General features: G+C 38.1%; 1 protein-coding gene across 6 annotated transcripts in view; it reads left to right on the forward strand.

The window, feature by feature from the left end:
• Nucleotides 1-26,528, forward strand: part of ATP9B (ATPase phospholipid transporting 9B (putative)) — a 115,236-nt gene that overhangs the window by 36,936 nt on the left and 51,772 nt on the right. For all 6 annotated transcript variants that reach the window (XM_081014128.1, XM_081014129.1, XM_081014130.1 and 3 more), the window contains 4 exons: nt 7,451-7,545; nt 14,113-14,193; nt 15,871-15,946; nt 16,422-16,498. In XM_081014128.1, coding sequence (XP_080870254.1) covers nt 7,451-7,545; nt 14,113-14,193; nt 15,871-15,946; nt 16,422-16,498 — 329 coding nt within the window. The remainder of the gene's footprint in view (nt 1-7,450; nt 7,546-14,112; nt 14,194-15,870; nt 15,947-16,421; nt 16,499-26,528) is intronic.

Below are 26,528 nucleotides of genomic sequence, written 5' to 3' on the forward strand. Positions count from 1 at the left end.
TAAAGAGCTAGTGTAGTGAAGTGGCCAAGACTGAGCTGAAAAGGAAAAACAATCCTTGGTTTAAAGCTTGCCGCTGTTATGAATTGCAAAGTGGTCTTAGGCAAGTTAATTTTTATCAGGCTCAGCCCTTCAGCTGCAATATGGGGGTGTCTTTCACCCATATTCTAGTGATGTTGCAAGATTTACACAAGAATAAGGGCCAGAATGCAGAGGTGTGCATTTTTTTTAACTGCTGGTGGCACTTCATCAGGTATTTACTGGACCTGAGGGCCCTTGACCTTTTTTTTGCTGGGGGTGAGGGGCAGGGGTGGGGAGGGGTATTTTGGCAATGCAGGGACTTCCACTGTTAAGTCGGAACTGAACTCTGTGTAGAACATCACACCTGCCACTTAAATACCAACCTATATATACAATGTTTTGAATGCTCAAACACTATATCTATTATTTATTAAATTGATGTTCAGCCCTTCCGCCCAAACGAGCCCAGGGTGTCAGTGCTAAATGAATGTTTTGTATTACTTAATAAGTATGGGTGAAATCCAGCTAAATCATTTTGTCAGTACAATGAGTTCAACTTGCATAATGGAACTTCCCCCCCACATTGGATGAAAGATTCCTACTTTGCAAGGGGTTGGACTAGATGACCCTCATGGTCCCTTCCAACTGATTAGTTCCAGTATATAAATTTAAACTAGTTAGTATTATGTCTATCACAATTGTCCTGTTTTCAGTGATTCTCAAAAATGGGATATAATTTCAAAATGAATTCATTGCTTGCACATGATGATTTTGCTTGCTTTAACCCTTTTGATTTTTTAAATGTTTCAAGAAAAGGAAGGTTTGGGATGTGCTTCTACTTCTAAAGAGGATATAAATTGTATAATTAGAATTTAAGAACGTGGGCAGATGCTTTAAATATCTCCTTTTCTCTGGATGATGCTCAGTGAATGCAAAATAATTCTGTAATGTATTTAATAAAATAAAAATTCCTAAAACGTACAGAGTCAATATAAGACCCCTAAAATATATGCAGCGTGATCAAGCTTGGATTAAAAGCATCTGTGTGCTTGTCAATAAGGAATTGTGATGAGTTCAGGGGTATCATATTGACTGTGTATTAATACATGGTATCCTATTGGACCATAAGCTGATTGTTTAGAATGTAAATGATTCTGTTGATGGATCCAGTGACTGATGGCTTAAATTCCAATTAATCAATTGCTTCATCAGTTTCTTAATTCAGATCAAATATCTCCTGAGTGAACATAGTTCTTTCAGTGGTATTAGGAAAAATTAATGCTTTAGAACTAATTTTCATCAATCTCTTATAAATGTCAATATGTTTTTCCCTGTGTCCCAAGTGTGACAACATTATGGCATAAATATTTGTCATATATTACAGTTCCTTTTTACCGTAAGCTATCAAAGCTGAACTTTTCTTCTGAATATAGTAAATGAAGTTCTGTACCCCCAACATGTCAACTCAGTGGTGCTCTTCAGCTTGTCAGCTGCTTAAAATGTTCCTGCAATATAGTGATATAAATGATTTAAAATAAACTTTTGTTCTGTGTAGACATAAAACCCCGGGCTCTTAGTTTCTGACTCATAGCAAGCAGGTTGCTAATATTACAACACTTTATGACAGCTTCACCTGCCTTGTTTCTCAATAACCCATCAATTAATTCTTCAGCACTTGACACAGACTCTTCATTGTGACACTTATACCAGTTGATCTTAATTTGATTGCCATTAAAACCACCATTTCCTGACAAGTCTTGTCAATTATACAAAATAAAATCAAGTATTCATAAGAAGTCTGTAACAGGATATAGGCAAGAAGATTTAATAATTCAGTTTTGGTGAGGCTTAACTGGCATTAGTTGTAGCTAATGTTCTCATTTGTGAAAAATTTATCAGACACAACACTTGAGAGAGAATACAGACAGAATAGCTTCTATTTATACAGCCTTAGCTGCACGGTGGCATAAAAGGAGAACATGTTAGCATAATCTCATTCTTTAAAAAAAAGTAAATCAAATCTTACTCAGTTGCATCATGTTGAAAATTTGTGGCTTTCTGAATAATTGATTTAAAGCATCATGGTTATAACTTTAATACAAAGAGAAAATGAGAGCATAATTTTACCCTAGGTACATAATTTTACCTTAGGTACAACACAAGACAAAACAGCTATTTATCTAGCTTGGGGTTGCCCCCCCCCCATTTTAATTGAAGTTTTACATATATATTCAGCTCTCCTTGTGTTTATTTGCAGCTAGTTTGTAATATTGCAAAATTATTAATTGACGTTTTCCAAAATATTCAGCTTTTGTCTCAGCAAATCATTTATTCTTATTAATGTTTAACAGTGTATCTTATCTGTGAGTTCTGAATAAAAATAATGCTTGCAACTTTCTGTTTTTCATAAGATGTTCTTTATTTCTTATACCTCCTGCCTTGAGCATTAATTCCCGAGTCAAATGACTTACCCAGCTAATACTAAATAATTCTATATTTAGCAAAAACTGGATGGTCAGTCCTGCTTCAAGATAAAAATTCTGAAAGTAGAATGGGCTGGTATCTCCTAAGGAGTTGACTTTTATTTTCTTAATATGACAAGGCTAGTGTAGAAATATCATATGAAAGACTACTCCAGGGAAAGCAAAAAATATGCCAATATGGAAAAGACTCCTTCAACTTGAAGGGTGACCAGCATATACCTTGAATCCCAGTTTGGGAGAAATTTGCCTTGTATAGGATCAGCTCAAGTCTCATCCATAACTTCTTTTGACAGAACTAAAATCCCATCCCTTGCCCAGTCATGGCAAGATTGGCCAAAGGGAAGGGGCAGAGCATTATGCTACTTCTCTCTGCATACACAAGCATTTTTTGACAGACACACTTTTGACAGAAATTTCTGCTGTTTCCTATTTACACACACTTTTCTCTATTCTTCCATTTTCTTCCCTCAATATCTTTTTGCTGCTTTGTAGCCCTGTTTATAACTCATCTTTCTGGGTTCAGTGGCAGACTTGAATTCTTCCTGTAAAAGGTAAAAGACCCCTGGATGGTTAAGTCCAGCCAAAGGCGACTATGGGATTGTGGTGCTCATCTGGCTTCAGGCCGAGGGAGCCGGCGTTTGTCCACAGCTTTCTGGGTCATGTGGCCAGCATGACTAAACCGCTACTGGTGCATAAAGGACCGTGATGGAAATCAGAGCACACGGAAATGCTATTTACCTTCCCACTGCAGCAGTACCTATTTATCTACTTGCACTGGTGTGCTTTGGAACTGCTAGGTTCGCAGAAGCTGGGTACAACACAGAGGAACAGAGCAATGGGAGCTCACCTTGTCGTGCAGATTCGAACTGCCGACCTTCCAATCAGCAAGACCAAGAGGCTCAGGGTTTAGACCACAGTGCCATCTGCTCCCCTTATTCTTCCTATAGTTCACACACTGGGGAGGGGGGATATCAGATGGAAGTAAACTAAGCTGCATGGCTAGCTAGCTGCACCATGTCTCTGACTCTAGGCTAGGGTGAAGTGGAGGAATGAAAATGCACTGACACAAACTATCTACTCCACCCCTTCTTTTGATCAGCATGAGCAGGTCAGCTGACCACTGGAAATCTTGGAAGGTTCATTTTGCAATGTCTTATTAATATGGGTCTTTGATCTATTAAACTTTGTAAAGGGGAAGCAGCAATGAGAGGCTGTCATGTAGCTCTTGACTTTCTCTTGTAAATTCATGCATGTTTTAGTAGACAGGCTACTGATGAACTTATTTGCAAAGCCTGTGCATAATACTGGAGGATGAGAGATCAGATTGGTATTGGTAGCAGTGGTCTAGTGAGTGGATTGGAAGCACCAATGATTATGCAATGTTATTAAGTGTGTGCAGATAACACCAGTGCTTAGATAAACAGAAGTCCCATGTAAACCTCTCAGAGCTTTGATTGACTGTACTAATGACAAATATAGTGGTCTCTGATGTGTTAGAGAACCCCAGATAGCCCTGAGTGACTGAGGGGGTTTGACTGATTGGGTTCAGAGGATGGCTAATTCTTATTTGAATGAGGGGTAGTGCCTGTTTTTAAAGTGTATTCTATTTTGTTTTTGTTTTTATTGTGTTATATTTTGTTTTGGCCCACCCCAAGATCACCTGTATTGAGGAGTGGAATATAAGTCTTTAAAAATAGATAGAACTGAGTGTCATCTGCATACTGATGACACTTTAGCCCAGACCACCAGATTACTTCTCCCAGTGGTTTATGTAAATATTAAAAAACATAGGGTGCAAGGAGGAAAATTGACACACCCCATAAGCTAACAGCCCCAGCACCACCTTCTAAGATCACTTATGGAAGAAGAACTAGGACTCCCATAACACCATTTCTCCCAAGCAAAACCCAGATAAGCAGCTCAGAGGGATGCCATAGTTGATTATATCAAAAGAAATCAATACTAGACAACAATTAATGCTAGAGTCTTAATATCTTCCAGTTTTCACCAATTATGCAACATTTAAGTGGGACATCTAGAGATGTACTGTAAAAAAAAAGAATATTTGTTTGGAGCTTCAATTTTTCCTTCTAGTTTATTTCTGTATTGGATTCTTTATGTTAAAAATGAAACTAAAAATTAAACCCTTGTAGTCATAGAGAAAAGTTTGAAAGTGTGGTTCAATAAGGTGATGAGATTAGAAACAAGGAAAGAAGTATAAATATAAATAAATATAATTATTTTCACCTCTCATTTCTAAAGTTTAAGGAATTGTTTATTTGTCATAGCTGTGGATGACTGCAGTTTCAGTTTGGCAAACTATGAACTGGTTCACATATAACACTATCAAACCATGCCTTAGCAAGAACAAGCAAACATGAGTTCTCAAAGGGAAGATATTTGCTCTTTCTCTTTGCCTGCCTGCCTGTGCTTCTGTGAGCTAAGCCATGGTTTGTTTTAGCGTTACATCTGAATCCAGGCTTGTTATTTTGTTTAGCTCCAGGCAAATCATGAGATGTAGTCAAGGTTTGTTCTATGGCTTACAGCTCATGGTTTATTAAACCATGAGCCCAGGTTCAAATGTAACCATGGCTTGGCTTACAGCAATGTGAATACAGCAGAACTGCGGGAGGGACAAAATGACCAGGAGCTGCTTTTTTCCAGGAACCTGCATATTTGCTCTTTCATGCCAAGCCATTGTTTGGCTTAACATCATGTGTGAACTCAGCCTATGTAAATTATTAATAAAGTATTCCAATTAACTGCAGTTAGTTATTTCTTATGTGTTCTTTGCTGTTGCCTGTTTAATTTTTATCCCTTTGAACTTTCATTATCCAAACTTAAGAATTAGTATGTCTTGGTACATTGAAAAGTCTTGCCAATAGTGCTAAAGAATTATTTCAAAATGCCTGGATAGGAGGACGTTTTATTGTTTAGGTTTTGCTGTAGTGATCACTATTGAAAGCTGACTTGGCACAAAGCAGTCTCTTTTTCTGGATAAAAGGGAAACGGACTATGAGATAAGTTATTGATGAAATTAACTGCTGAAGTGGAGAGGAAATGCAGCTGGCCAATACATGTCATAGTGTGAGCTCTATTAAATGAATATATGTGCAGTCAACCATTCACAGGAGCCACACTGGTCTTGAACTGCATTGATCTATAGTATAATTCTAAATGAAATTGATGGATGAGAGCAGCCATTGACAGGAAGGGTAAAGAGAACCATGAAATGTCTTGTATAGGGAAAGTATGATGGAAAATAGACTGTTGATTAGAGTGTACTATAGGAGTGTGGCATTCTCACGTTGTCTTATGCTTATTTACAGTGTTTTCAATTTCAATAGCTATGTCTGAAAAATGCTTACTATATTTGGATTTTGAAGAAGTAGTTAATTATTTTATACAGACCTCGGCCCATCTTTTAGGACATGTGTAGTTTTCAGCTGTGAACCAAAGTTTTATATAGCATTGTTTGAAATTTAGTACTTTATGAAATTGTCTTTTTTAAAAAAAAAAAAATATTTCTTACATGTTTTATAAAATAGTGTAGACATTGGACATCTGTAAGTTCTTCTGAGAGACTATTGTGCGAAAATTCCACCTTTAGGTTAGTTATAATTTCAGGTCCGTTCAGTCTTAAATTGCTGGTTTAGTTAGATTTTACTTGCATCAGGGACCTTTGAGGCACCAAAAATGTATTGATTTAATCTCGTTCTTGAACACACCATTCTTAATTCTATCATTCCCCATTATTTCTGAGAAATTGACACTTGAATCAGGCCACAAGTGAGCATTTACTTGGCAATGTAAAATGATGCAAGCTATATGAGAGAAGATGGATTTTTGCCAGTGCACATTTTGGGCAGCAATTTTCCAAGATGAAACTAGAGTTGACTACTAGTATTATTACACAATAGATTTGTGTTTTTGATATAGTCTGTTTCCTGCAGCAGGATTGACCAGCTGGTAGCCCACTGGATCTAGCCTCTGGCTGCCAGTGGCTCAACCAATTGCCCAAGCACACAGAGTCAGTTTGTGCTGGTCATCCTTAGTTCATTTAATATGTAGCTAGTGCATGAAGAATGAAAAATTTCCCCTTAAGTTTTTTTGCTGGTTGGTCCTTATATTGGAAAACTGATTTTCTAGAAAAACCTTGGCTGATACATTCACCAGGAGTAAGTCTATGTATTAACAAAAGCACAAAGTGAGAGTTGAGTGTGTTTGTCTTTGACCTTACCATGGGCTTCAGAGTGCTCAGGCTTCAAAGAGATTCTTCTGCCTCAGAGTGCTTCAAAAGCCCAGTGCGAATGCAAGCACAACGCTCACAAGCTCTGAAAAAAAGGCGGTAAGCTCATGCCTATAGTGCCACTGGAATTTGAAAGCAGTGACTTCAAGAAGCAGAGTCCCCCTGAAGGCAATAGCTTCTCTATCACACTGCTCTTCAACTGGTGGGTTGTGACGTGATCTGAGGTGGGTCATAGCAGGAGCACTACCACCAAAAAATATATGGCAAAAGATTAAGAAATGGGTCCCCAAATGCATGTTTGGGTTTAAAGTGGGTCCTGGGTCTGAAAGTGTTGAAGATGCGTGGTCTAGCACAACTGCAGGGACAACACTTTGCCCATCTCTATTGAGTTGAAGGAAGAGTAGGGGAAGCCATATAGTTTTGCTGGCTACCAAGGCAAGTCAGACATGAGAATCCTAAAATGTTAACTTTGTGAAGTTTAAAAAGGTTCAGGAAACTCAAGAAAAACTTTGCATACACATGCCTTTGGCTCTTGCACTGTGTCTATAGGAATCTTCCTGTTTGTTTCCCTGTGCCCTACTAGAATTAAGAACATTGTTGTAAGACATTTCAAAAGCAACACTTCCATAGTTTATGTCCATTTCCATTTTAATGGGATCTAAAACATCTGTCATGTTTTTGTTTCTTTTGCATTTTTAAGGTTCATGTTTTATCCGAACTGATCAGCTAGATGGTGAAACAGACTGGAAACTAAAAGTTGCTGTTAGTTGCACACAGAGATTGCCAGCTTTAGGGGTAAGCATTGTAGTTATACATTTCACTTCTTTCACTGTGCCTTATGCAGATACATGTTATGAAGAAGTTGTGTTTAAAATTTCCAGATCAAAAAATTGTATGTGCATAACATTGACTTTCCGTAAACAGTAAGTATATATAAAATCAGAAAACACTAAAGTTGGAGTAGCAGCATTTACTGGAGACCCACCAATTATATTCTCTGTTACTGTATGACTGGGCAATTCAATTTAAAGTGGTGCTTAAGGAAATATGACAAGAATTATTGTTTCATATTGAAAGGTGGTCTTTCAAAGAGAAAATGTAGAACTGGTATATACAAGCTGTTGTTTTCTAATGGTTTGCTTACTTGTATTTTTTGTTTTTATAAATAGTGGCTGTTCATAATTATGGTTGTAAGGCAGCTCAAGCATGGAATGAGTAGAATATAAATATTTTAATTTCAAACTGTACAAGTTGTTACATGTTATCCTAGGGATATCTGATTTGTTTCTCAGGCAGCATCCCTGCCATGCTTCATGGCTGAATAATTTTGAAATTGGAAGAAGTTTCAAAAGCAGTTCTTAAGGTGAAATGAGGAATGAGTTCAAAGGGAAAAACCTAAAATACCACTAGACATGTGCAAGCCTAAGACAACAATTTGGATTTTAGCTACAGTGTGTGTTGGTCCTGAAATACAGAATATGTACCATAAAGCTGGAAACATCTGGCTAAATGAAAGTAGGGACTTCAGTGGCTACTTCCAGTTAGTTGTGACATTAGTCTAACAGAAAATAACTTAGAGCATTCTTATTTACCTTCTGTGACCTGGCAGCTATAGTCACCCAGGTGTGCCTTCAAACAAGATAAACTATGGTCTGCTCTGTTCACCTGTGTGATGAAATCCACAGTTGAAATTAACAAATTAGATTAAGGCTGAAATTATAAGCACACTCACTAAGAAGTAAGTTACATTGAAAACAGTGAGACTCCATTTTGAATAAAATATGCATCAGTTTGTGCTGAAAATATAGTTTTTATTTTTTTTAAAAGTTTGATGTATTTGCTACTTTGAGTTTCTGCTTTTTATTTAGTGTGAAAGAATAGTATTGACGCTTAACCCAGTAAATAGTAAATGCATTTCTGAGGTTTATTTCTGAAATAAAACCAATAATGTGCAGCTATAGTGATGCTGCTATTTGTTTGAAACTCATATTTGTTTGAAATATATGCAGTAGATTGAATCCAAAGGATTTTTGTTCTTTGGAATAGCTACCCTTTCTGGAGTTACTGCTATTGTAGTAACTATGGGAGCCATGTTTACAGCATTCATTTGGTAGGGTTATTTTACATAATCAGGTATATGCGAGTACAGCCATGCTGCAAATAGAAGAGCTGCAAATACCTCAGAGACAATTTGTCACGGGAATCGCCAAAATTTGTTAAATGACCGTAGAGGGTAATTTGTGTGGGAGAATGGAATAATGGCAGAGAGTGAACCCCCCCCCTCTGTTTTGCACATCACATTGTGTCTGTGACAGAGAGATGCTGCAGTCCTGAACAGCATCTATGGTACCAAATAACTGAGTCAGGAGAAGGGCAGATGAGTTGATTTTCTTAAAACAAAGATACTTAAAAGCTCTCAAATTGTGTATTTTTAACTAAACCCTATTATATGAAATGCTTCAAAATCCTTGCAGTTTAATAGTTGCCACCAAAGTTCATGTGAGTCATATATATTTAATAATGTATAACCCCCAGTGCTCATGCACACACACAAATTGTGATTGTATGATTCCCTGGTTAGCATGTAAGCAAATGAATTGCATTTTGCTGAGGATGGGCTGATTCGGTTTTACAGTAATTCTTGAATGCCACCTGCTGGGCTGCTTCTAAAATGGCTGAGGAGATGCTTCATAATTTCACCTCTGCTACAGTCCACACTCGCTGCAGTCATTGCAGCTTTGCCTGTTTAAGATCTCATCCTGCTGCCACTTTCTCCTGCAGTCCACAGAACATAAAATACTCAGGCATTAGAGAAATCAGTAATTCTGTTTTTGCAAGGCATTTTTTAATCTTTCACCCTGTATGTAGGATTGATGAGAGACAGTAGCAGTTGCTGCCTACTGTCTCCTAGCTTCATCCACTGAAATAGCAAGCAAAAGTATAGATGTCCGAGAGCTTTTTGAGTACACATGTCCTCCTATATACAAGATAAATCTTATTTAATTCTGTGCCTCAACAACTCCAGTGACCTAGTCCTTAGGGAAGCACTTGACTAACCAATTCCAAATGCTTACTCGTGATTCTGAGAACAGAGAGTGCCCCCACCCCTTAATGGAGAAGTGATCAAAATTAGGAAGTGGGTTTTCCAAGTCAGAAAGCTTAACTTTCAGGAAATGTTTAACCCTCAGCAGTAGGGTTTAATTTGGACTCAGGTACATTCTTAATGCCACTAACAAGGATTCAGCCCTGACCTCTGGGATAACATATGAGGTTACTAATATAGAGAACATAAATCTTGTAAAAGTCAAGCTTCTGTTGAATAAATGGGTTAAACAAGACTAGTTCTAAGTAGTCACAATTCACGTAAAATAAAAAAAAGGATACAGCTACATGCGCCCTAAAAGTATTGGGAAATTGCACTACTTTTAATATTTAAAGTAGTAGTTAAAGGAAAAGAAACAGAGCATGCATAGATGTAGACTAAGCAATATAGTCATGTAGTTAACATACACTGTCCATAACTGTCACTCATTTTGATTTCTGTAGTTATCCGATGTAAAGGATTGTATCTTGTGTTGTCATGGGCTGTCAGTTCCATCATCAATGTAGGACTGTAACCTTATCCACAGTGACACCCAGAATAAATAAACCGGTAAACCTTTAGAGCTTTCTTAAAGAACAGATGACACCACCAAAGATGATCAGTACAGATTTTGTTGTCTTCCAAAACCACTTAATGTGATCAGAGAATTAAAATTTCAACAAGTCATTTAATGATGGCTGAGCTGTAAGAACTGTAACACCCAGGTTAGGTTTCTTGGTTTCATAGTCATATGTGGGATAGTGTCTTTCTGCACTGTGCATATTCTGGGATATTCTTCTCTGGCTTAAATGATCACGGAAATTTATTAGCAGCAATGAGGTCACTGTAATTTTCAATAAATGGTGACTTGCTGATTTATATCAAAAGATCCATACAGCAGTAAACAATACCATTTACATTTAATTAGTTTTATTGAACCAAAGGCAATTTTATTTGTAATGAACTGCATGTTATGATTAAGGATGTATTTTAATGATCTTTAAGTAAGGTGAACAAATGTTGCCCTTGACCTAATAGAGGAGGTTTTTCTACATTATTGATAACTCTAGAGTGATTTCTAAATTATTATTGTGAACTGTAGAGGAAAACATTGTCATTATTGTGCCATCATTTAGTTCTTTCATGACTTTTGCAAACAATTCGATGCATCCTTCCAAATGCTTCCCTGTAAGTTAGACAGAGATGTTCAGCTAAGCAACCTCTCTATAATAATTGTTTAAATCTTATATATCCATGGTACGATGTGTTGTAAGTCCCCTTACTTTTAACTTACATTTGGAAATTCAAATGGTCTTAATTTTCTCTTGTCTAAAGACATAAGTGACAGTGTATGAGAATCAATAAGTTTAGAAACATCATTGTTTTAGTTTAAAAATAAATTGCATGGTGGCAGAGGTATAGAATCAACAATAAACATTTACTCATTGGATTATTTAAAATACAGTCTGTACTAATTTTGAAGTTAGTCATGGAGGCTTTGGGTATATCATTTTTTCATGATAATTAACTAGCTCTTTCCTTGCTTTTGAGACAATTTAGATGTGATGGCTATGCTGTTTCAAGGAAAACGGCAAATGTTAAAGTGATCTAGTTTGTCACACCATTTCTGCAAAGCATGAGAGTATGTAAAGTAAAAAAAAAAACTTTCGTGCTTGGCTCACTTCATTAATAGTTTTTATTGTATTACAAGTATGTGTGTGGTATTAGTTTTCTGCTGTACTGAGACTCTTATTTTTCTGTGCACAATAAAGCACATAATAGCCTGTATTATCTAAATTGTAGGTGATAACAGATTGAGAAGAACTGAATGATGAAGATATAGGACACCACATGTGTATTAGTTTCATATGAATTATTTCTCAAGAGGCTGATGAAAACTAACTTAGAATAACAAAAATGCACTGAATGGAAGTTTGTGTGAAAGCTTACAATAAATGGTTGATGATTTAGCATAAAAACAGATGATTTGTAATGGAAGATGTTGAAATCTGATTTGCTCTCTTAAAATATGAATAAAATATATGAGCAAGCATAAATAATTCAGAAGAATGTGAAGAAGAAGCTATGGTTAGAGTTGCATTCTTTTAAAACTAAATGGAAACATCCTGATAAATTTACTTGTTGATTATGTTAGGAACTTTTGCTTGCTTTTCTTTAAAAATGTATATAGAGAACTATATTTAATAGTCATAATCACCTTTTAATCTAACAGTTATGCCTGATAGAAAATATGTGTGTTTACCAGTGCTTAGTTTTTACTGCTGATACTTTTCAAATAACCACATGTACACCTGATCCAAACATCCCTGAGCATAGCTCACATAGCTAAAAGGATGATGGGGAGGCAGGAACTGTCTGCACTAGAGGCCCCCCAACTACGAAAGGGGCGTTTGCATGCTCACAAACACAACATAAGGCTATGCACCTTACATTTCAATTGTTGCTCTTTGGGTCAGCGCTCTTTTTTTTATTATGAAGATTAATCATGTGCAGTGGGGACTTCTATGCATTGAAACTGGTTCTTATGTTCAAATTACTACTTGCCTGGACCAAAGGATGCAGTCAGTGGCCATTTACTGTGGTGGACATACAGCCACTTGGAAAGTGAAACATTCTCCATATTGTTTGCTTATACAAGGAGGAGAAATTTGAATACATCCTTTTAAATATATTTTATTAGTTTTTCAACAAAGTGAATACAAAACTATATTCCCCCATACATATACTCTTTGCCCCTTCCTCCCCGTGAAACAAAGTGTTACAGGAAAACATGCCAGAGTTGTAGTTGTTATTCCAGTGGGTGCCATTGTATGTGATGTTAGTTGAATACATTGATCTGAGTAGATTGGTTTCTGGGTTTAAAAAAAAAAGGGGGGGATATTTGGTAATAATAGATAGTAATGAAATATACTGATATACAAATTCACAACAGCATCTCCCACAAATAATTATAACATCAAAGTTCATAATATAAGAATTACTGTTCCTGAGATACACACCTCAGTGTGGAAATGTTCAAGATCCCTAGATGACACTGAGGATATATAACTGAATAACCACAGAAATTACAAAGGTGGATAAGATCACCATATTACCAGGGAAAATTCCATAAACAACATATGCACCAAGGGAAACCAGGAAGTGAGAAACTACTGTGAGCCATTGGAATCTGAGTCTCATTTTGTAAACATTTTGTATATGGGTGTGAGTATGTATTATTATTTTACTCTATATTGTACAGGTATTCAAAACATATGCCTGTATAAATTGCTGCTTTCCTCTATAAAACAGTGACGCAAGTATTTTGAAGAGGAAAAATATGCATATTGTATCTCTAGTGGCATTATATTTCTTGTACTTGAGTTTAGAAAACAGAAGCAAGCTAGGCTATGTATATGCATCAGTTAGTATCTCCAGATTGTCATTTACCTTTTGATCTCCATCTGTGAAAATAAAAATGTTTAAAAGTTTGATAGGGATTAAGGTCTAGGCATGTGCTGTTAAACACTTTTTAATATACCTTTATCTGTGAGCAATTAATTAAGTATTGGTTTTAGCCCAAGAAAAAATAAATGCCCAACAAATAATCATTTCCCTGTGCATAATCTATAGTAATGTCTAGTACACAAAGAGGGAAATTTTGTGCTATAATTGTAATGTTGTGGTATGCTGCTTCTGCGCATGTACAGTGAGATGGAGAGGCAAGAAAGCAACAGGGCAGTACTGATCCCTATAAGATACCTATGGGGAAGAATATTGAATTTTCTCTGTCCAGCTGATATGATTCTCTTTAAGCCAGTGAATACATCCATTAGCGGAAGTGGGATTCTCTGTCTGCAGTGCTGCAATCTCCTCTGAAGGCTTGAGGGACCCTTTGTTGTAGTCTCCCCTTTGCACTGACATATGCCTCTTCAAAAGCCCTTCCATCTCCTGAGAGACACCATTAGATATAACCAATTTTATTTGTATGCCGCCTTTCCACAGTTCAAACCATGCTCAAGGTGGCTTACAGCATGGAAAAAATACATAGCTACAACATAACAAATGTAGTCATAAACCACATTAAACATCAAAAAATACAAAGACATACTGAATAATTTACACATAAATCACAAAAAAATCTAAAATAAATATACAAAAAAACCAACAGCTCTCCAACATCCGTAATAATACCCAAGTCCCAATTAACCAATTAGCCTTATTGCTGAAGGTATTAGTGGCATTTTGATACATGGATATTTCAAAATTATCTGTTCTAGGATCTTTTTTCAATCAATGCATATGTTTATGCTCAGAAGCCACAAATGGATATTCACAGCTTTGAAGGTACCTTTACACGGGTAAGCAAGAATTATTACTATATCACTTTGTCCCAAGTATGTAATATATTAAAAGAAAATGATATTTAATGCAAGTTAGCTCTGAAATTCTTGAACTGTATTTTACGAAGTGTTTTCAAGAAAGAGAATGACCAGTTAAGGTGCTATTCCACACTTCTCAGAAGGAATTTATCAATCATAGAGATGAGGATTATGCAATGTACCACCTAGAAATCAATACAGAGTGACATTTGCAAGTCCAGAGTTGTTTAGAACTTTATATGTAAGCAAAAAGATCTTTAAATTGGCTTGGTGACTAATAGGCAGTCTGCTAAGGTGGCTAATAGGCACTGCTAAGATATCTTAGCAGTGATATGATATGGATCCAGTGAAGAAAACCAGTTATCACCACTCATCACAGCATTCTCCAAATTCGGGTCTAAACATGAGTTCACAGTGGCCAAGCTATTTCTGTCCAGGAAAGGGAACAATTACTGAATTTATATCCTGCCCTTCCTACCAAAGGAGCCCAGGGCAGGAAGTTTACATACCATCCAAAGCGGCTGGTAGGCACCCTTTACCGCAGAGGTCCTCCATTGACAAAGATGGCTCCAAAAGCACTCCTAAACATCCTCAAGGGGTGCGGGTGGCACTGTGGCCTAAACCACTGACCCTTTTGGGCTTGCTGATTGGAAGGTCGGCAGTTCGAATCCGTGCAACAGGGTGAAGCTCCTGTTGTTCTGTCCCAGCTTCTGCCAACCTGGTAGTTTGAAAGCACTCCAGTGCAAGCAGATAAATAGGTACCGCTGTGGTGGGAAGGTAAACACAGTTTCTGTGCGCTCCGGCACTCGTCATAGTTCTCCATGAGCCAGAAGCGGTTTAGTCATGCAGGTCACACGACCCGGGAAGCTGTCTGTGGACAAACGCTGGCTCCCTCGGCCTGAAGCGAGATGAGCGCTGCACCCCATAGTCACCTTTGACTGGACTTAACTGTCTAGGGGTCCTTTACCTTTACTTTACCCTAAACTGCTGACTAATGTCCCATTACCTCTGTGTCATTCTGGGACTTTGGCCCAAGTGAGCACGGGCGCTGTTGCTCCAGGCTCTATTTTGAGTTTTTCGCACGGCATACATGTATTGGTTTAGTGTATTTGCTGAGCAGAGTTGCAGGTACTGGGACAGGTAATCCATGGGTGGAGATGAGAGAAGACTGAAGGAGGAGCTTTTTGTTGAGCATTATTCCCCTTGCTCTCTGCCCTCTATGCAAGTGGTGGGGTTTTCTGCCACCATGGGCCCCTTTTTAGTAAGGAGGATATATAATGATTCATTCAAACCCCTCCCTGCCAACAGATGCTGTGGTTTGGATTGCTCTGTCCATCCTAGTGAAATTCACTTGATTCACATCAGTGAGATGAAATTGTTTTAAGTTAACCACTTAATTAAATTCTAGATGCAGTATGTACCGGTAATTCTAAACAAGTTTGTATATTGTGAAAAAAAGATTTATGATAATTTTCTCACAATTTTATCTGACGTTTATTACCATATAAAAATCCTAATGATCTTTAAATGTTAGTCCATTATGAATGTGTGTGTATACAATATTGTTAGAGGCAATATTTCCCCATACATGCATGTATGTATGATTATACAGTATTATTGAAAAATAGTTTTACAAGTTGGCTTTGTTTTTAACAGGAAGACAGTGACCCAACAGTTCATGAAAGCCTAAGCATAGAAAATACATTATGGGCAAGCACAGTTGTTGCCTCAGGTAAACAGTGCATTCTTTATTGATGTGGAGAGAGAGTGGGAGAGACAACTAGAAAGCAGGGGAAAATAGGCATTCAGACTTTATGCTATTTCACATATGAAATTATGTGTGTGGTGACCTGGAATGCAATGCATGTGTAAGTGGGGTGGGCACTGTATGGCCTAGTGGAGAGTTCAAAAATTCTTACCTGAAGTCACTCCATACTATTAACTACCCTCAAATAGCTGTTATGTTAGATACACAAGGGTTCTCAAATGACCAGAGAGGGGTGGGAAGAGAGTTTACATAGGCAGATAAAATATGTGAACGAGCCCACAATATTTTATTGTAGTAGTTTTCTACATCAACAATACTAAGAAGAAAGTTTGTATTTTTGTCATAGCTGCATGAATAATTATATTACTATTTTTTAACATCCCCCCCCCAAATGATAAAGTTTTCCTATAAACTGTTTTCTTTGTTTTATTTATTGCAGGAACAGTAATTGGTGTTGTTATTTATACCGGAAAAGAGACTCGGAGTGTAATGAACACCTCCAATCCAAAGAATAAGGTAAGCTGGTTTGATTAGAAAGAGTGCTGGACTAAATGCCTTTAAAATTCTGAACACCTTTACCTTTCCTATGTATTTGTTTCTCATGCTAAAGAGAGGATTAAATTCATATATTATGATTCTCCACCAATTCAGCCAGTACAACTGATTACTTGTCCTAAATTCTGCTTATTGTACTTATTTCTATTGAAAATAGTTTCCCATCTGTGCTTTACAGTACAGTACTAGATTAGCTTTTCCAGCAATGGAACATGCTTCCATTTCATCATTTTGGTATTTCATTAGTCAGTTTTTAAATTACTTCTTGTTACTCATAATTATTTTGGGCAGTGCATAAAGGTGGCATGCTTAAAACCTGGGGAATGTATATCATTATGTGTGTGGTGAAAATTCAGATAAAGGGTGATCTCTAACTAAGACTTACTCAGTGTAGACTCCCTGAAATTAATGGTCTTAATTTCATTGGCTTCAATGGGTCTGGCATTGAGTGTGACTAACATTGGATTTCATCCAAATGGTATTCAGTTATGGCCTTTATTGCAGTGTTTCTCAAGTTGGAGTGGGTCTCTTAAGGGCGACATAGGACATCACGAGTCAATGACTTACTAGCGTAAAATAAACAAGCCTTGCAGGTCTCAGTTGAGATGTGGACCCATTAGAAGTAGTGAGGAGAGGTGTAAGGCCCAAACAGTGGGGAAGAAGCATTGCTGAGGTTATAAGATGCTGTTCAGTTATGATTAGTGTGGTGCTTAATTTATTTGAGGTTGGCTTTTGTGTTTGAAAATTGTTGTTTCGGGGAAACATTTCGAGCATCTGTGAAATACACCTGCTTGTAGAGCGAGTTTTCTCAGTTTTCTCATTAGCTCCCTCCCGCCCATTTTTTTGTTTTCAGTTGAGAAGATTTCTTTCTAAATTCATCTCATCAATGATTACACAGGTTTTGGTATTCTAGAAAGTGGTATTTTGTCAGTTCTAGGCCTTGGGGGGGGGGGGGATAAATTATCAGTGCTAAGTCCACGACTAGAATCTAATCCTATTTCAGTCTGGCTTATTGCTTGCGTTTAGCACTGAAACTGACTTGCCTCTCTCTGGTAGACCTAAGTGAGTGCAAACTGTTGTTTCCTCCTAGACCTCTTAGCTCTTTAATACCATTAATTTTTCTGGTATCCAAGTCCCTACTAATTTTGGTGGTAATAAAAAAGGATAAAAAGTTAAAGTGCGTGCAGTGCTGGGCTAGGAGGTACAAATTGCCCCTTACTCGATTATCAGATCAGTAACCTTGTTTAGCGCATCTGCTGAAGGGGTGGGGGTGGGGCTGTTTTGGTGTGCACATGTGGATTTGTAGGATGGCCACACCCACTGCTGGCATGCAGTCCCCAGAGGATTGGCCAAGGGTGAATACACCTCTCAGGCCAAAATATGTCATCCATCCCTGTATTAAAGTCCTAAATGTCTCGGAGCCAGGGTACCAAAAATACCACCTTATCCTGCATCAACCTGCCTGTCGTGTTAAGATTTGCTTTTCAGATTCATTAATTCATTCATTCTTTCATAATTAATTAATTAATTAATTTTGTATCCTGCCTGGTTGGAGGAGGGAAATTACAGTCAAAACTATGCAGATAGCTGCTAATCCCAGGTAATAATCTTTCTAAGGACCATTAATAAGACATTTCAGCTATCATGAGCTGAAACTTGAGATTGCCTTTTATAAATTGAACCTTTATTTCGTAGGAAGATAGTTATATCAAAAGAAGGAAGGAATGAAGGGGAACAAAACCCTTGGTCTTAAAAAATCAATTGTGACAGGTTGCCATTTTCATGCCATTCATAATAATAAGTTACTTAAGAGTCAGAACATAAAGAAGGAAATGATAATACAAATTGCCTAGGGTAGTTATTGCAATCCCTTGAGTGTATTGATTTGTGTTTCTAATAAAAAGATGCTTTTAAATGTGTCATTGACAAAAAGACAGGTGATATGTGCCATTATGTGAATTAGAGTGCCCTATTATTATTTTAATCTGTGTAACTGCATTTTAAAATAGCACAAAACACAATCAGCACATCTATGGTGTGCACAATTATTTTCCCTCTGATGCATTGATGTGAAATTAAAACTTCTTCCAGAAACAATAAATTCTAGGTCAAAAGTAATTCATTTTTCAAGTCTTCTCACACATTGAAGTGGATAAACAATAGGATAATCTATAACCAAAAGGCGTTATCTGTTATACCATGCAATTTTATCAATAGCTGACTCTTTGGGATCTGTAACATTCTGCACTAAATCCTTATTTATAATTGTGCTTTCATAAAAGAAATCTGCACGGTGAAGAGAATAAGGAAGCTAGGGTCGTATGGGTTAAAAAGGGTTGTTGCTTTGTAATTTAACAGCTATTCTAAAAATAATTTTCAAGTGTTGCTACAGAGTGCCATCAAGAAAGGATTAAATGGAACAAACAAACAAGTAAATTAGTAGCACATAGACAAGTTGTGATACAGCTTTTAGGATTATGACAACACACGCCCCGCCTTCATTTACATAATCAGCATACTTTGATATTACATCTGTTAACAATTAAAAGTTGTGTTTCTTCAGCTGAAATGTGAACATAAATAAACTTATAATTTCAGGCAGCAGTAAAGAGGCAAAATGTTAAATGCTGAAAAAACAATCATAATTAGAACAGCTGGGATGCATCATAGTTTTAGGGGAAAAGTTTAAACCGGTTCTTAAAAATGTGTGGTTTTCTCATTCAGCATAGAAAAAAACAGGTAACATCAAGCTTTTACTGGGTATGTATACAGTGATACCTCGGGTTAAGAACTTAATTCGTTCTGGAGGTCTGTTCTTAACCTGAAACTGTTCTTAACCTGAAGCACCACTTTAGCAAATGGGGCCTCCTGCTGTCGCTGCGCCGCCGGAGCAGGATTTCTGTTCTCATCCTGAAGCAAAGTTCTTAACCCAAGGTAATATTTTTGGGTTAGCAGAACCTGTAGCCTGAAGCGTATGTAACCTGAAGCATATGTAGGTACCACTGTATATAAAATGTATAAAGCAGTATGATTACCGTATTTTTCGCTCTATAGGACGCACTTTTTCCCCTTCAAAAATGAAGGGAAAATGTGTGTGCGTCCTATGGAGCGAAGACGCGTCACCTCTCCAGCCGGGAGAGCGCGCGCGGGGCTAAAGCATCCCCCAGCGACCCTCTCCCAGCTGGAGAGGTGACGCGCGGCTATGGCAGGAGCCTCTACAGCCCCGCGTCACCTCTCCAGCCGGGAGAGCGCGCGCGGGGCTAAAGCAGCCCCCCGCGACCCTCTCCCGGCTGGAGAGGTGACGCGCGGCTATGGCAGGAGCCTCTATAGCCGCGCGTCACCTCTCCAGCCGGGAGAGCGTGCGCGGGGCTAAAGAAGCCCCCCGCGACCCTTCAGGGTTCTCTCAACCTCCACGAGGCAGTTTTGAGGGGAAGTCCTTGCACTGGGCTTCTGCTGATGGGATTTGTTAGGTGAGTCCTACCCATAGTGTCTGTTGGAGACTGTGCCATGCCATCTGAGTCAGTGACTCCTAAAGTGGGCTGGGCACCTATAATTGAAATTGAAATTGAAATTGAAATTCCTCACATGGAAGGCAAAGCTGGGTGCTGCACCTCCTGTCTAAGGCTAAAACAGCATTTAGGTTCTATACTACAGCTCTCTCCTCCTATACCTCAGTTATGGAGTATTCAGCCTGAGCTCTGCATGGAGCTGTCCAGGATGCTGTAGAGTCTTGCCTGACCTCCATACAGCTGAAGCCATCACGCAGAAAAATAATTGGTAAAAATAATTGGTAAAACAGAGATTATTGGTGTGCATAGTATCTCTCAGTTACTGTTCAATATAACTAGTATCAAATAACCACTATACGTTACATGCAATATTGAAGATCATGGAATTGATCTAGTTAGTAGCTTACAAATTTTGTTAGGTCCCTACTTAGCGATACTTCTGCAAGCTCTTTGCTCATGCGAGAGCTGCTGATGGTGAGGAGGCAACAGTAGAAAATTGTATTGTGCATGCAGAATTGGGTGGGGAAGATGTAATTCATGTTTTAATCAGTTCCTTAGTAAATTCTGAAAACTCAACGAAGGTATTCATGGGTGTCGTTGAAAAGGAATGGTTCTGTCTCTCCTGGTAGTTATTATGACTGAATAGTTTTATCTTAAGGCACAGATATTTACATCTGAGACTATTGTCAGATGTTTGTTTAGCAGTTTTCATACAATAATAAAATCATAGAATTGTAGAGTTGAAGGGACCACGAGGGTCATCGAGTCTATCCCCCTGCATTGTAGGAATCTTTTGCCCAACATGTGGCTCAAACCCATGACCCTGGTATTATGAGTCTCATGATGTACTGAGCTATCCCAGCTCTGATTTGTTTCATCAAGAAGGAATAGTATAAGAAATTAGAATCCGTGTTCAGTGGAATTCATTTACCTCTTTTATATCTAAATTATTTCTTTTGGATTTTTGTTCTTTTGCCTAATTTTGGAGTGATGAGTTGTTTTTCTTATTTTCATTATTATGTATCTTATCTTTGTAAGCAAAAGTGTGCTTTAGAAGTGCTGATCAAGAGAATAAATGTGGGGAAAGTGAGCTGCAGTTTCCTGTTATAAATTATTGGTAAAGTTTTAGGATCTGTTAATAACCAAATCCAGTAATTGAAAGTTGCCAGTTTAAGTTTGCAATATAAATTGGAATTGCTTCAGAAAATGGTACCCAAACTGACAACATGTTTGAAGAATTGTTCCATACATGCTCCTTTTCAGCCCTGTTTACCTAGTCCCTCAAACTTATTTCTAGCCTGTTGCATGTGCATGGAAAAAGATAACTCTAGAAAGCTGTGTTTAATAGTTGATTAATCATGCAGGATTTACATCCTCCTTATACTTCCTATAGCTTCCTCAAAGTGTTCATTCTTGAGTCCTATGAGTTTGGAATAAGTAGTATGCACCTATATTTTTCTAAACCCATATAGCCAGTTAACAGGGGCCAGAAACATCTTCTCTTATTATTGTGGTGTGAACTGTGACTGTAGTGAGTTATTCTGAATCTGTGTCCCCTAATCACAGGGCAGAGCTTATTTAAAATGTCTATGTTATGAAATGGAAAAATCAAAGAAAATTTCCATAGCACGTTTCAAGTGTAAAACCATCTAAATAAATAATGATTTCATATATAAGTATGCCATTGCTCAATTCCGTACTCATACCTGTGTAAACAAGAAGTGTATGGATATCTTATAATTTAGAAAAGGATTTATTTTGTTTTCGTATTTTAATCACCCAGGCAACAATTTTTCTTAACTTTAAGTCAATGCTTTGTGATTTATTGCAGCAATTATAAAAATTGTTTTGTAGCCTAAGGATGTAGACATTGTCGGGAAAATGCAAGGCAAAGAGGAGAATTTTCTAATGAATCCATTTAATATGCTTTTAATTCAAATGATATGAACATAAGTTTTTGCAAGGTTTCAGTATCAGTCTAAAATGATATATTTGGTTTTAAATTTTAGATTAATGTAGATATGGAAACATCAGCATTATTATAGGGTGATGGCTGTGTGGATAAGATCTCATTTGTAGTCTAATCAGCTTATTATGGGGCGTTATTCCAGTCTTTAAAATGGCATTGAATTGTGCTCTTCATAATGCATGAATCAGTAATCAATCCTATTTGGATAGATATTTCTTAAAACTTAGTTCATTGGGTAAGATTGGAATCTGCCACAGCTAAAGGTCATATATAGCTGTTAATTAGCCTAAAGGGAAATTAACTGAATTAACTGAATAAGGTTGCCTCAGTCAAACAATTCTTCAACTGCAAGCCCTGTTTATTTCCCTGTGACATGTGCAGACACAGAGCTTTGATAATTGGGCTGTACGAAATATGTAACCCAATTTTTGTGTTTTGACTAGCATTTAGGCACATTCTTCTTCATGTAAAATGAATGGTTAATTCACAATTCTTGCCTGCTTAAACTTTGCAATAGTAGATCAAGAATATATTTGAGCTGGAAAGGTGTTCCTCAGTTTCATAGATTACACCACACAAGAGATACTTAAAAAATATTCATTTATGCTTCCTCTTCAACTTTCGCACCTTCTCTTGCATATATTAAATGCTGTCATTTTATAAAGGCTACCTTGACGTTCTGTCAGCTCCCGCAGTATGCAAGAGCCAGCTAACATTAACATTTTATTTTATGGTTGTGGGTGTAGTTGCAGTTTCTGAAGTGATTAAGGTAACTAGTATAGATATGTTTTAAAAAGTATAAGTAATGAATAATTTCCATGTCTGTAGGAGCTTTTGTGTGAGCCAGGGATTCCCACACAGTGGGGTTGCTGTTGCCAGCCATTATGTCTCGTTTGCAGACCTAATAAAGCAACATCAAACTTAATATTGAGATTCTGCTCTGACAAAAATAATACATGGCTTAACATAGCTATTCTGGGAAGACTTGTGTAAGCAAAAAAAAGTCTTGCAATATGGGCTGGAAACTGAAGATCACCAGCACATGTCTAATTTCAGGAGGAAGAATACCAGGTAAAAAGGTAACGGTAAAGGCACCCCTGACCATAATGTCCAGTCGTGACCAAATCTGGGGTTGCGGTGCTCATCTCACTTTATTGGCTGAGGGAGCTGGCGTACAGCTTCCGGGTCATGTGGCCGGCTTGACTAAGCCACTTCTGGCGAACCAAAGCAGCACACGGAAATGCTGTTTACCTTCCCCCCAGAGCGGTACCTATTTATCTACTTGCACTTTGACGTGCTTTTGAACTGCTAGGTTGGCAGAAGCAGGGACCAAGCAACGGGCGCTCACCCCGTTGCGGGGATTCGAACCGCCGACCTTCTGATTGGCAAGTCCTAGGCTCTGTGGTTTAACCCACAGTGCCACCCGCGTCCCTGAATACCAGGTACTACTTTGTTAAATACCCTACTCCATAAAACTGCAGATCAGACCTCAGCAATGTGTAGTACAAGCAGGAGGGCCCCTTCAGATGACCTGAGCAATATTTCTGCATGAAGTTCTCCAGGTGTTGGCCAGCAAGACCAATGGTTGGAGATAGATTGATTATTTATTTATTTATTACATTTCTAGACTGCCCTTCATCCGAGGATCACAGGGACAAAATACAAGTATACACCACACAAAAATGCATAACATAGTAACAAATAAAAACAATACACTCCCACATAGTTTAAAAGGCCACAGATTGTTTAATTAGCTAGGAAGAAGGCCTGGAAGAAGAGGAATGGTTTTGCCTGGCACATAAAGATATCAAACAAGGGTGCCAGGCCAACCTTCCAGGGGAGGGAATTCCACAAGCAGGGAGCCACTGCAGAAAAGGCCCATTCTCAAGTTGCCACCCTCTGGATGTCTCATGGGGGAGGCACAGAAAGAAGAGCCTCAAGTGATGATCTGAGGGTCTGGATTGGTTCATATTGGGCAAGATGGTCCTTGAGGTATTGCGGTCCTGAGACATTTAAAGCTTAATAGGTCAAAACCAGCACTTTGAATTAGCCTCAGAAACGTAATTGGCAGCCAGTGCAGTTGGGCCAGGGTTGGTTGCAGAATTCTGCATCAGCTGAAGTTTGTGAACCGTCTTCAGAGCCAGCACCATGTAGAAAGCGTTGCAGTAATCTAACCTAGAGGTTACCAGAGCATAGATGACAGCCGTTGGGCTTTCTCTGTCCGGATAGAGGCGCAGCTGGTCCACCAGCCAAAGCTGATGGAAGGCAATCCGCGCCACTGAGACCACCTGAGCCTCAGGTGACAGCAATGGCTCCAGAAGTAAACCCAAGCTGCATACCCACTCTTTCAGAAGGAGTGCTACCACAATCAGAGCAACCTCCCATCCAACCAGTCTGGGGAGCCTCCAATTATCAGGGCCCCAGTCCTAATCAGCTTTGCAAGTAGTAGTTTCAAGACTATTGTTGACTTTTAGTGTTGCAGCTCATCCCTTGGGAACTAATTACCAGCTGAAATTAGCTGTGTCATGATGTTTAGGTACCTACTGAAGAGCGCATTCCTTGAGTCTCACATACATACATACATACATACATACATATGTGTGTGTGTGTGTGTTGTAGGAATTATTTTATTGGTTTTAGAGGTTGTAGAAATGGTTTTAATTCTTTTTATAATCTGTATTTTTATTTTATCTTCATTTTATCTTGTAAAATAAATAATAATAAACATCTGGAAGGCACCACATTGTTTACTCTTGATATACTTTAATTAGAAGAAAAGGAGTTTGCATGCACATGTGAAACCACCTCTGCAAGTTGAAGCTGAAATAAAATATTGTATTTGAAGATGAGTTGCCATGTTGCCCCCCGAAAGCAAAATCCTATAATAATTGTTACAAAAGTATTGTAAAGAATCAATAAGAAGTAAGCTTTATATGTTTAATACTATAATCATTTGGCTGCCATGAGAGCTATTGTTGCACTGACAGGAAGATGAGAAAGATAATGTGCTACAAAGTATTGCAGGGGTTTAAAATAGTCTTTTAAAATATATTCATTTAAATTCCAGTCACTATCAACCCATTTTCCTATCATTGTCATACTTATTTTGAAAGTAATCCAAAGAAATATCTCATGTCTGAATCTGTAAAATGCAACTGATAACTAAAAAACTAGTTTCAGATTGCATATTGTACAGCTAATTTTAGTGACAGAAACTTTATTTAGTAACTTTTAAATAAAGGATAAATTAATGGTTAAACCTTAAAGAGAAATGCAACACCTTCTTAAAAATAGTTTCTGTGTGTTCTTATAAATCAGGAGGAGGCTTTTGGTGAGGGCAAGTACTTTATCAAGGGTCATAATGAGGAGCAGAGCAATCCCCAAGGAGCAATCCATGCTTAATTTTCCTTTCAACAGTAGGAGTAAGATTCTGTTTTTTTCGGGCCTTTTTCTTTTTCTAACTCCTACTAATGTGGGAAGGGGAAAGATGCCCCAGGTGAGAAATGCAGGGGAGAGGTGACACACCTGGACTAGCTGGGCTGACAAAGCCATAGTAACATCTCTGGCCACCAGTGGTGCTGCATCACAGTTGAAATTAGGCCAGGACAAGGATAGCAAATGTGGTGCCCCCTGCCAGATAACTACAGTTCCCCTAACTGGACTTTTCTTCCTCCCCTTGCTCCAGCTGTGTGAGGTGTTGGTAGCAGAAAGATGAATCATTCATAATTAGGCAGCCTGACACATGTTGAAATCTCCAGTGGACACTTAAGTGACCCTTAATGTTGTTTTGTATAACACATAACAAATAGGAGAGTTAGGGATTCAAACTGTGCTTTATAACAGGCGTAGGCAAACTCGGCCCTCCAGATGTTTTGAGACTACAATTCCCATCATCCCTGGCCACTGGTCCTGTTAGCTAGGGATGATGGGAGTTGTAGTCCCAAAACATCAGGAGGGCTGAGTTTGCCTATGCCTGCTTTATAACGGCAAAATGTGACAAATTGCTTTTTGCCCGGGGGGGGGCAGCAGCTATAACTAGCCCATTGCTATATTTAAATGAATCACTATTAATAATGCCTCAAAACACACAACAGAAACTTAATGAAAGGCCTTTTGCAGAGCATGATCAGTTGCTCTGTGGGATAAGTTTCAGTTTTCAACACCTGAGCACATAGGCAAGGTGTATATGGGATGTCTATGGGCAAACATATGTGTCTAAATGGGGGTAGGGGTAGGAATGCAGGGTACGAAAGGTCTCTACTCACTACTTTACTGAAGACTGCCTTGCAAAGACGGAGTAGAAATAAATAAAATTATAAAAATGAAACATCCTTACAGAAACGTAAATTGAGTCAGGAAAATACTCAGCCATTCTTCAAAACTATCCAAGGTGAGGAACATCCATGCATTCTTCTGCTATCAGGGAAAATCCTCAGCAACAGAGCACAGTGCTAACTCCAGCCCCATGAGTAATAGAGTGGCAGCTCTAGGAAGTACATTGATTTATGTGACT

The sequence above is a fragment of the Podarcis pityusensis genome (assembly GCF_964106645.2).
Source record: "Podarcis pityusensis genome assembly, chromosome: 7".
Taxonomy (NCBI): Eukaryota; Metazoa; Chordata; class Lepidosauria; order Squamata; family Lacertidae; genus Podarcis; species Podarcis pityusensis.